Source organism: Lacerta agilis, chromosome 9 (genome assembly GCF_009819535.1).
Source record: "Lacerta agilis isolate rLacAgi1 chromosome 9, rLacAgi1.pri, whole genome shotgun sequence".
In the NCBI taxonomy this organism is placed as follows: Eukaryota; Metazoa; Chordata; class Lepidosauria; order Squamata; family Lacertidae; genus Lacerta; species Lacerta agilis.
The window spans coordinates 10,029,101-10,041,399 of NC_046320.1; the positions used below are offsets into that span (position 1 = coordinate 10,029,101).

The following is a 12,299-nucleotide window of genomic DNA, read 5'->3' on the forward strand; positions in this document are numbered from 1 at the left end:
ACCAATCCTGACGCCATTTAAGGCAACTTCCTTTGCTCCTACTTTAGGAGTGTCCAAACTTTTTTCAAAGAGGGCCAGATTTGATGAAGTGAACATGCGTGAGGGCCGACCAAACTTGTTGACCTTCTTTAAGGATTTTACCCCAGGAAATTAACTGCCACAGCGGCTGGCGGGCCGGACTAGGACCCCGGGCCGCACTTTGGACATGCCTGTCCTACTTGTTTATTAAAGGTAAAGGGACCCTTGACCATTAGGTCCAGTCGTGGACGACTCTGGGGTTGCGGCGCTCATCTTGCTTTACTGGCTGAGGGAGCCGGCGTTTGTCCGCAGACAGCTTCCAGGTCATGTGGCCAGCATGACTAAGCCGCTTCTGGTGAAACCAGAGCAGCGCACGGAAACGCCGTTTACCTTCCCGCCGGAGCGGTACCTATTTATCTACTTGCACATTGACGTGCTTTCGAACTGCAAGGTGGGCAGGAGCAGGGACCAAACAACGGGAGCTCACCCCGTCGCAGGGATTCGAACCGCGGACCTTCTGATCGGCAAGCCAATTCACTTGAGCCAAATGTATATCATCCACGCACAAGTAGTAAGTATCTTCTTTTTGTAAACCACTTTTGAGGGGGTTTTTTACAATCAAGTGGCATACCAATTTTATGTAAGAAATGCTACTTGCTCAGTACAACAGGTAGCCCGAAGGCTGCATGCGGCCCTTGATAGTTTTGTGGATTTTGGCAACATTTGATACCCCGCCCCCAACATTGTGCTGCCTTCCCAAAGCCTAGATAGCACTTTCCCAGCTTTGGGGAGATGTGGGGCCTCTGGGACACTGCCAGAGGCTTGTGCCTCCTTCCCAAAGCCTGGCGCCTTTCTTAGCTGGTTTGGGAAAGGCAGCTCAAGGGCGTCCAATTTTGGCCTTGCTCTCTGCCTCCTCCCGCGTGACAATGCAGCGTACAGCTCTCAAGTTCCGTGTCCAATTATTCTTGTGGCCCACTTGGCATGAAAAGTTGGATTGCCTTGGCTCAGGGAACCCAAAAGTTTCCCAAGTTTCCATACTTTTTCCTCTATTTATCTATTGCATAAATAGTTCCACAGATCGAAGCAGTTGGGAAGGCAAATGTGGAGTAAGGTGATCTCACAGGTATACAGGTGAAACTCGAAAAATTGGAATATCGCGGAAAGGTTCATTTCTTTCAGTAATTCAATTAAAAAGGTTAAACCAATATATGAGATAGACTCATGACATGCAAAGCGAGATATGTCAAGCCTTTGCTTGTTATAATTGTGATGATTATGGCGTACAGCTGATGAGAACCCCAAATTAACAATTTCAACTTTGGGGTTTTCATCGGCTGTACGCCATAATCATCACAATTATAACAAATAAAGGCTTGACATATCTCGCTTTGCATGTCACGAGTCTATCTCATATATTAAACTCCAGTAGCTAATGAAAACAATTGCTTACATAAATGGACTTTTCCACGATATTCTAATTTTTCGAGTTTCACCTGTATGTTATTCCTCACATGCATTCTTATCGAGCTCAGAAGCCCTGGCCTTCATTCGGAAGCTCAGCGGTTTTTGTCCCCTATAGAGACAGGAACTTTTAAGTCACAGACATTGCTGTGGAATGCCCAGCACCTCTTCTGATTAACTTCTGCTACAGCAATGATCATTTCTTACCAAATCTGCTTCTGCTTAATCTTTTTTCTTTTTTCACTGCTGAATCCATCTCAAGTTGAGTTTTCTTACTAAAAAAAAAAAAAAACCTCTTATCTATCTATAAAATATTTGGGATTGCAGTCTTAAACCTTTGACAACTGAGCAATTCCTTCTCTTGTCACCAGAGAGAAATACTGCGTCTCCAGAAGGACCCAATAAAAACACTTGACAAGAGTTCTGGGCGTAGTAAGATTTAATTTTCTCCTGTTCTGCAAAATATAGGAACAGTACAAAGAGCAACCTTTGAGATTTAAAGATATGAAGATTCAAGCACATGGAGGGGTGTTGACACACATACCTTTCTCTTCCCTGTGATACAAAAAGCCTTCCCAGGACAATAAAAAAATCAAGGATCTGGCAAGAGAGAGGGCAGGCTATTTTGCCCTTCCTTCCACAACCCACACACAGATGAATTGCTGGAAAACAGAAGGAATAGACCAGGTTTCTTCTACTTGGAAAAGAAGGACCTGTAGCCCTCCTAGAGGCCAACTCCCATCAGTCCCAGCCAGTACTGCAAGGGATGATGGGAGTTGTAGTCCAGCAACATCTGGAGGGTTACAGGTCAATGTCCCTGCAATAGGGGAAGAAAGCTCTTAAGAAAACAGGAGCAAGAAAGTCACAAATGGAAGTCTGTTGGGGCTTCCAACATTTGCAACAAAAGATTGAATTGCCTTCTCCTGAGAGAATGCGGCGGGGCAATTTTGATTCCCACATTGGTCTTGCGGCGCTAGATACTGTCACAAGGGCCAAGAAACTCTTGGGGTTCTCTAAGCTGCTGTGGCCCTGAGTTGATAGGGCATAACTCAAAGTGGGGCGGTGGTGCCATTTCTTAAACTCTCTCCTGGCGGGGGAGAACGAAGCCCAGCCCATCAGGGGCACGGGTTCTATTCCAGTCCATTCCCCGCTGCACTTACTTTCTGACAGCGAAGAGCTTTCAGTGAAATCAAATGTCTAAACATACATGGACACCCGTCGTTTGCATTACCCACCCTGGCCAGAGTGCTCTACCAAACAACGAGAACAGCCTTAGGCTTTGAACACGGCGAGTCGGAAGAGAGGGATGGATTTTGGTAACAGCCTCTTCTTGCCCTGCAGTCACTGGGAAAAACTTGCTGGACGCAAGGTCTCCCTCTCTCTGAAGCAACCGTCCAATTAATTAAGATTTCTTGGCCTGTGACAAAAGCTCATTCCAGCCACAGCACCATCCATCCTGGAAGTTCCTCAGTCGAGGGTCTTCATGACTGCTTCGGCCTGCTTCAGTTCTAGCAGCAGGAGAAGCAAAACAAAACAGGAAGGGACAGAGGGCAAAAAATAAAAATATTACATTATACATGGGGCTGCCTCTGAAGACTGCTCAGAAACTTCAGCTGGTGCAGAATTCAGCGGCCTGGGTGCTCAGTGGGGGCAAGACTGCGCTGGTTGCCATTTAGCTTCTGGGCCCAATTCAAAGTGCTGGTCTTGACCTATAAAGCCTTAATGGCTCAGGACAGCAATACCTCTCCTCATACGGACCGACCCAGACCCTGAGATCATCTTCTGAGGCCCTTCTTCGTATGCCTTCTCCACGAGAGGTCCGGAGGGTGGCAACACGAGAACAGGGCCTTCTCTGCAGTGACTCCGTTTGTGGAATGCTCTCCCTAGGGAGGCTCACCTGGTGCCTTCATTGCATATCTTTAGGCGCCAGGCAAAAAACATCCCTCTCCTCCCAGGCCTTTGGCTAATTAAACAATCTATGACTTTTTAAACTGTGTGTGGTGGGGGCATTTTGTTTGTTTGTTTGTTACTATATGTTATATATTTTTGTGTCTTTATATTGCAAACTGCCCCGTGATCCTTGGGTGAAGAGACGTCGAGAAATTTAATAAATAATGAGTAAGTTGAGTGAAGATGCCAACATCCCCCTGGAATTGCCCAGAGGAAGAAGAAGAGTTTGGATTTGATATCCCGCTTTATCACTACCCAAAGGAGTCTCAAAGCGTCTAACGTTCTCCTTTCCCTTCCTCCCCCACAACAAACACTCTGTGAGGTGAGTGGGGCTGAGAGACTTCAAAGAAGTGTGACTAGCCCAAGGTCACCCAGCAGCTGCATGTGGAAGAGCGGAGACGCGAACCCGGTTCACCAGATTACAAGTCTACCGCTCTTAACCACTACACCACACCGGCTCTCACAAATAGCCTCAGAATCCCTGCCGTGTCCCCCCACCCAATCCTCTTGTGAGTTCAGACAGAGAGTTATACAACACGCAGGACCTGGTTGCAGAAAAGTGCCCCTGAACCAAGTCCCTGGTCCCCCCCATCACGACTTCTGGGCTCTCACCTGCAAGCAAGACGCGGAACTTCTCTGCCGACAGCATCATGGCAACAGGCTCCAGGACCCCACGGTCAACATCTTTCACGTTCAGCTTGAGGTGCACGAGGGGCTCGTTGACCTGCTGGATTTCGCTCGAGCTAAGGGTGTAATCCACCCTCCAGGAGACAGAATCCAGGCGATTCACTGCAGACAGAGGTTGCTGAGAGATCAGGAATGCTCCCTGCGAGGCCTGGCATCCTCAGATTCACGGAGCACATTGCAAATTAATTAACCTAACTGCAAATCGCACTCACTTCTGAACCGCGCCATGTTTACTTTCGCTTCTTTTAAAAAACTTTTTTTAAAAAAAAGACAGAATTAAAACAGATATTCATAGTGCAGAAAGAAACTTAGGTGCTGGAAAGTTTTAGATAAAATGACAGGGAGAGTTAGAGAACAGCGAGATCAGAAATTTATTGAGGATTGGAGAAAATTTGTAAATTATTTGAGGGAAAATACACAACTAAATACGTTAGTAGGATTGCAAGAGGCTTTGTAGTAAAGAATAAATATTGTTGTATGATGAAATAAGCAATGATTATGTTAGTTACGAATATCAGAGCAATAATATATGGAATAAATATAAAAACAAAGAGGGAAAATATTTGGAAACCATATGGAAGGCTTGAGGGAAGTCCTGGCCTAAGGTGGCCAAAATACAAAATGTTCAACAAGTAATAAATTGTAAATATATTGTATGTTTGTAAAACTGAATAAAAAGGATTATGAAAGAGTTTTAAGGAAAACAAGAGACTCCACTCATCATTGCAGGGAGGAGTTACGTTAAAATAAAAGTGAAAAGCAGGCACTTTATGTAAAAAATATATAGTTAAAAGCATAGAACGGTAATATTTAAAGGAGCATTTTCCCCCACTCAGATCTTTCCAATTCTGTTTGGTCTGATAGGTGGCAATAGGATTCAGCCTAGATAGATAGATTAGATAGATAGATAGAAATTCAAATACAATGGTACCTCTGGATGTGAACATGAGCAGGGCATATCTTGAAGCACTGTGTCCGCGCATGTGCGCGATGACATTCGGCGCTTCTGCGCATGACGTCATTCCGCGCGTCCGCGCATGCGCGAACCACCGAACCCGGAAGTAACCCATTTCGGTACTTCCGGGTTCAGCGCGTTCGTAACCCCCCCGCCAAACGCAACCTGCAGTGGCAGTAACACAAGGTACGACTGTATATGAATATATATATATGGCTATTCCGGTGGCTTGACTTACACCTCAGGCTGCACCCCCTAAGGCTGTCCTGCAGGGGGCTTTGCTTCTCCTCATAGGACCGGCACAACCCTGTGGCATGTTCTGCAATGCAAAGAGGGACGGGGAACAAAGACACACGTGCAAAAGTAAGCTCTCACTCCAGACCTTCCCACCGTTTTAATGTGATGCAGCACCACTGGCCAGAAAGCAGCCTGATTGCCAGTCTCCCAAAGGCTCAGGTTTTTGCAGGGCAACCTGTGGTCTTTCAGAGGTTGCCAGACTACAGCTCCCCTCTCCTCCCATCATTCCCGACTCTGCTGGCAGGGGCTCATGGGACTGGGAGGGGCAAAATATCCCCATCTCAGAGGCAGAGCAGCACTCCCTTAGAGAGAGAGTGCCGACAGACACGGAGCTATAAGGCATGGGTAGGCAAACTAAGGCCCGGGGGCCGGATCTGGCCCAATCGCCTTCTCAATCCGGCCCACGGACGGTCCGGGAATCAGCGTGTTTTTACATGAGTAGAATGTGTGCTTTTATTTAAAATGCATCTCTGGGTTGTTTGCGGGGCATAGGAACTCATTCATATTTTTCACCCAAAATATAGTCCGGCCCCCTACAAGGTCTGAGGGACAGTGGACCGGCCCCCTGCTGAAAGAGTTTGCTGACCCCTGCTATAAAGGGGACCACTGTGAAAATGAGAGAGGTAGCAGCACGCTCCAGGGTAATCCAAGGTTTGCAGAAGGGAAAAAAACGAAGGGGGGCAGCCCCCAGATGACTGAGCATCCTCACTAACCACTGGCCTGCTTGGAGGGGGTGGCTGGCAGGAACCTTACAGAAGAGCACTCCCGGAGGAGGGAGGATGCCCGGCAACATTTGTTGCAGACCCCACCCGAGCAGTTCTCTATGCGGATGAAATAGTATGTGCGCTAATTATTCCGAAGGCAGATGTACCAGGTCTGCTTCCCTTTCTGTCTCCTCTGCTCACCTTTAGGCAGCCCCAACTGCTGGAGCTCGCTGGAGAGGGACTCGCCGTCAACGTTGTGTTTGGCAGCGCTGGAGAGGATGAAGCCCAGAACAGCGATGGTAGCCTTCACATCCCCAGACTCTGCCGAGAGGAGAAAGAGAGACGTGCGCAGCAGCCGTGAGAGACTGCTGGATCAGGTCAATGGCCCATCTAGCCCAGCACAGTGGTCAACTGGATGCCCCAAATGAACATCTGCAAGCAGAATTTGAGCACAATTTGTCTCATCCTCTTTTTAAGGAATTTAGGTTGGTGATTGTCGCTGCTTCCTGCAGGAAAAGTCCTTTCTTCCCATCTTCTAACATTCAGCTTCATTCAGCAGACAAAGCAACCCTTTCTCAAAAGACAGGCAGCTCACAAGGATCTGGTTTTAAGTCACCAGACAAACTGGGATTCCTATATAACAGGCATGTCCAACAGGTCAATTGCCATAAGGGGGACAAATGGGAAGCTCTCCTCCTATAGAAGCACCAGAACACTAAACGACTGAGCTTTTTCAAATGCAGAACAGGTATTATGTAGCACCTGTAGTAGTGCCAATTCTGCTGATCAAAGCAGTCGGTCAATGAATTCAGGCAGGAGAAACACATGACTCAATGTCATACTGGGAAAGCTGGGGTTTCCATTGTTCCCAGAAAAAAAAAACCACTCACCCAGCTTGGCATCTGACGTTAGCTTTAGAACCTTTTCATACTGCAAGAGAAAAAAACCAGATCAGATCACACTTAACTTTGGGAGATCTGCACCACTTCTGAGTCTTCCAAAATTGCGCTAGGGACAGGCAGGGTGATGTAGGGGCTAAGAGTCTTGGGCTAAGACCAGGGAAATCCAGCTTAGCCACAAAAGTCAATGGGTACCTCTGGGACCATTGCTGTTTCCCAGTATAACCTACCTCCTAAGGTCGTTGTTGAGGCTACAGGTAGGAAAATAGTGAGTTTTAAGATAGAAGTTAGGAAGAAGAAGAAGAAGAGTTTGGATTTGATATCCCGCTTTTCACTACCCAAAGGAGTCTCAAAGCGGCTCACATTCTCCTTTCCCTTCCTCCCTCACAACAAACACTCTGTGAGGTGAGTGGGGCTGAGAGACTTCAGAGAAGTGTGACTAGCCCAAGGTCACCCAGCAGCTGCATGCGGAGGAGTGGAGACGCAAACCCGGTTCACCAGATTACAAGTCTACCGCTCTTAACCACTACACCACACTGGCTCTTAAGTAAGAGAATTTTCAATTTAAAATAAGATTAGAAGAGAATGATGATTAAATAATGTTTCGAAATGACTAAAGATGGTATAAAATGAACGCAGAAAGAGAGGAAGTGAGGAGGTCATTTAATAATGTTAAGGAATAGTGTGATTAAAGTTAAATAAGTGTTTTTGTTTTGCTGCTATTTTTGTTTTCTTTTTGTATTCTTGTATCTGTATTAATTGTATTTTCTTTTTGTTTTTTTGTATAATTTTTGTAGTGTTTAGTGTTTGTTGTATTATTAAAAACTTAATAAATTCTTTTTAAAAGAACGTAAGGTTGTTGTTGAAAATCTAATGTGGGGGGGGAGAAGCGGAACCAGCTTTCAAGCATGATCTCCAGTTTTGGGGTGCTCTAACGCGACACACAAACACTTCTCTGGAGGAAGAACTGGGGATTCCAAGTCGGACATGCCCCTAAATTCGCAGGGCTGCAGCTACAGCACAATGTTGTTGCTGCTGCTGCTTCGGAAGCATCAGAAATGACAAGTGCAGTTGGCCTATGCATATGAATCGGGAGTGGTTTACTCTTCCTGACCTCTCAAAGTCATGTAAGGGCCCATTTAAAAGCACAATCCTGAAAGTGTTGGCCATACAAATATCCCCCTTCAAGAAAATTTCCTAGCTGCTTTACACCAATCTTCCCCAACCTGGTGATCTATTGACTCCAACTCCCATCAGCTCCATCCAGACCAGTCAAAGGTCAGGGGTGATGGGAGCTGCAGGTCAAAACATATCACCAGAAGTTGCATGATGGAAGATAAATCTCGTACAATTGTTGGGTCTACACAAATACGCTTCAAACAAGAGAAAACTGGCTTACGTCAATCCCGTCCCCAAGCAGATCCTTCAGCACCTGGGCACAGATCAACTTCAGCTTCACTGAGGACTAGGAGAATAACATGAACAAAAACACACCTGATTGACTTTTTCGCCTGTAACACCAGCTTCTTCATAAACTTCACTCAAAGCTGATCAGTCCCCACAACGGCCTGGACTTTTTAAGCGACAGTGGATAATGCTGTCTTTGATGGGGCACCATCCAACTATTTCTGACCGAGAAAACAGAAGCACTCACACCTGCCCACCAGCACTCTGACTCCTTCAAGCTTGCTGGATATATAGTAGGACAGGGGTGGCCAACTTCTAAGAGACTGTGATCTACTCACAGAGTTAAAAACTGGCAGTGATCTACCCCCCTTTTGGGGGATTCAGGTAAAAGTTGTTGAGCTTTTTTTTAGGAAGGAAAGCCCTGTTTTGGGGGGTTCACGTAAAAGTTGTTGAGCTTCTCTAGGGAAGAGGAAAGCAATGCTGAGCTTTTTTAGGGAGAAAAGCCCTGTTTTTGGTGGTTCAGGTCATTTTAGGGGTGCAGGGCAAAGATGGTGAGATTTTTTTAGGGGAGCCAAAGTTTTTTAGCTTCTTTGGGGGGAGCCACTGATCTACTGGTGATCTACCACAGACGTCCAGTGATCTACCGGTAGATCACGATCTACCTGTTGGACATGCCTGTAGTAGGATATTGCAGCAGGATCATCCAACAACATTTATTTATTTCATAAACTTTATACACTGATTGTAAAAAAAAACAACCCTCAAATTGGAACAGAAAAAAAGATTTAACAAAATTATCCGTAAGAAAAATTAATAATTAAAAACTTTTGAAATAAAAAATAGACTAAAAACCTATTAAAATCTCCTCCAACTTTGTAAATATCTGGGTAGGCTTGTCTAAACAAAAATGTTCATAGCAGTTGGCCAAAAGAATACCTGATATCAATAGGCAGGGAGTTCCAATGTGCAGGTGCTGCCACGCTAAAATATCAATTTCTTGCAGATGCAGAATAGGTAGGTATGTGGCACATGTAAGAGCGCCAATTCTGCTGATCAAAGTGGCTGAGTGGGCATATCTGGGGTAAGGTAAACTGGTCCCCAGTTGTTCAGGTCTTGATATACTAATAGTTCACTCGGCCTTGAACTCAGCCCAGTGGCAAATTGCCAACCAAGTGCAGTTCTTTGAGCAAAGGAGTCACAGGCTGACAAGGCCTCAGTGCTGGTCTGCCATGAGCGCTACAGAGATCGGAGTAAGTCCAGCAAGGAACCAGTGGTCAAGTGCCACCGCCAACACGTCCCAACAGAAATGGCACGCACATCTAGCAGAGAAAAGGAGGGCACTTACTATTTTAGCCAACGTGCTGATTTCTGCCAAGACCCAATCAGGGCAGTCCAAATCGCCGCAGAACCGAAACCTCTGGATGGAAGAAATGACGTTAGTGCCTGTGACCAGTCACAGTTTGTTTTAGCAGCCCACTTCTCAGCCTGTAGCAGAGAACAAGAGGTTATCCAACCCACGAAGAAGTGAATTTGAATGAGACTTTTCAGTGGAAAAACTCAGAATACAGCCTCCTATTCTCTTGACAGCACAAAACCCGAAAGGCAAGGAAGACATTTCCGTAGCCCACGGGCAGAGTGGATGGGGGGATGTGGTCCTGGACACACAATTTTCGAGGCGCCCCCACCCCGGCCCGATGTTTCTCTTCCCCTGCCAAGCGCTGCAGCGTCGGCCGGCGCGTGTGTGGCGCAGGGACCTCGCCGAGAGTCCTGTGCCAAGATGCCCGGGGCTGTGCACCAAGATGCAAAAGAGCCGCACGGCGACAGGATCGTCAGCACTTCGGGCTGCAGCATCCCGCCGCGCCGGCTGTCGCTTCCGGATCCAGCGCGAGGGAAGGCAAGCATTCAGGGGGCCAATCTCTGGCACCAGCCTAGTTCGGAGCATCGCCCAAGAACTCGCGCTGCAATTTCATGAGCCCACTCCGGAGCCCGGGAGCCCCTGCCTCGAAGCCAGGAGTGCCAGCTAGTAGCCCCGCCACCGTGGGTGCCATGCAGCGTGCACGGCCCTGGCACCGAAATGTGTGGGTGCTCGGGCACCCAGGGCCCCAGGGCGTGGGCACCTGTCCTCCAGGCGGCGCAGCAAGCCCTTCTTTGCCACCCGCGCGCAATGCGCCTCCAGCTCACCATGGTTCCCCGCGCGGCGCCTGCTACTCGCTGCCCTGCAAAGCTGGATCACCTGACTCCTTCCTGCCACCCAATCGCGGAAGGGATCCAGCTGCAGCAGCTGATCCCGCCAGGGCGATCAGCTGATCAGCCCCCGGCTCCTCCTCTGGTGGGCGGGCGGCGGCAAGGGCAAGTTTTCCGGGAAAGCAGTTCCCGCCGCTGCTTGCGCGCGCCCGCTTAAACGTGGCATTTGGATTTCCAGCAGGAAAAAAAAAACAAATTTAAAAAAGGAAACAAAACAAAGCAAGAGGAAAAAGGGAAGCCGCAGCTTTTCCAGAGGCTGCAGTGCCGACACGGTTACACGGGAGTAATAAGGCCCCTTGAGCACTAAGGGGAACTGTGTGCGCGTGTGAGAGAAATTATATTTTTTATTTCATGTTATAATATGTATGAGACAGAATAATTATTATAGCAGACGAAAAACAAAACTATGAATCAGGCAGGTAGCAAGAGCACAGTTGCACGTGGGTGAGAATAACGAAGGCTAAGTTGCGGTGTGTGTTTTACTCCCGAGTAAACATGCACAGGGGCTGAGCGAGTTAAGCCAAGTACTATTTTGTTTCTTGTTGCTGCGCATTGCACGAATCCAGACGGAGATGTTGATTCTGTCTGCAAGAGAGTCCGTCATTTGCCATGGTTAGAATACTGGACCCCAGGAGTAGAATTGCAGAATTGGAGGGGGGGAAACAGCCATCTAGTCCAGCCCCCTGCAGTGCAGGAATCACATTGCCGGTTACTTTAAAACAGTGTTTTTCAACCTTTTTTGGGCAAAGGCACACTTGTTTCATGAAAAAAATCACGAGGCACACCACCATTAGAAAATGTTAAAAAAATTAACTCTGTGCCTATATTGACTATATATAAAGTAATTTTCCCACGGCACACCAGGCAACATCTCGCGGCACACTAGTGTGCCGCGGAACAGTGGTTGAAAAACACTGCTTTAAAACAACTCAGGACAGAGGCTCTTGACACAAATTTGCTTGGGCAAATTAAGATGGCAAGTGCCCAGCTGGACCCAGGCAGGGGTCAGCAACCTTTTTCAGCCGTGGTCCACCGTCCCTCAGACCATGTGGTGGGCAGGACTATATTTTGGGTTAAAAATATGAACGAATTCCTATGCCCCACAAATAACCCAGAGATACATTTTAAATAAAAGCACGCCTACTTATGTAAAAACACGGCTGTCCGTGGGCCAGATTGAGAAGGCGATTGGGCCGCATCTGGCCCCTGGGCCTAAGGTTGCCTACCCCTGCTCTCAGGCTTTGCAGAACACCCAGCTCCTTTGTAAGCAAAGTAAAACAATTATGTGTGGGGTTTTAAAGCAAGGGATATGGGTGGGAGAAACTGGATCTCGGTGTGAAAGACCCGAGGTTCTAGCCCCCTAATATCTCTGTTGGAGCAGAGAGAAGGTTGCAGATCCCCACTCCTTGGAACTCAGGTGGCCTCAGTCAGGACTAGCCACACTGTTAGCTTAACAAACACCACAGCGAATGTATTGTGAGGATAAGTGAGTAGAAGCCCTCAAGCAAATTACCCGGATCTTTGAGGAAGGGAGGGAGGGGCATGCATATCAAACTAGGCCCGTAGGTGAGACTTCTTTGCTTGTATTTAAAAATGTTTTCGATTTTGAATTTTATTTTTAGAGAAGCAAGTGCCAAATATACCCTACTCAGCCAAAAAGCCAAATCCCATCATCCA

General features: G+C 47.2%; 1 protein-coding gene across 1 annotated transcript; it reads right to left on the bottom strand.

The window, feature by feature from the left end:
* Positions 1 to 1,900: 1,900 nt before the first annotated feature.
* Positions 1,901 to 10,655, bottom strand: COMMD4 (COMM domain containing 4). Its single transcript, XM_033160905.1, has 8 exons — positions 10,560 to 10,655; positions 9,724 to 9,795; positions 8,371 to 8,436; positions 6,963 to 7,002; positions 6,274 to 6,393; positions 5,310 to 5,390; positions 4,042 to 4,218; positions 1,901 to 2,987 (listed from the first exon to the last, which is right to left on the bottom strand). Exons 1-8 carry the CDS (start codon positions 10,560 to 10,562, stop codon positions 2,947 to 2,949), a joined length of 600 nt encoding a protein of 199 aa, XP_033016796.1. The 5' UTR covers positions 10,563 to 10,655; the 3' UTR covers positions 1,901 to 2,946.
* Positions 10,656 to 12,299: the final 1,644 nt, after the last annotated feature.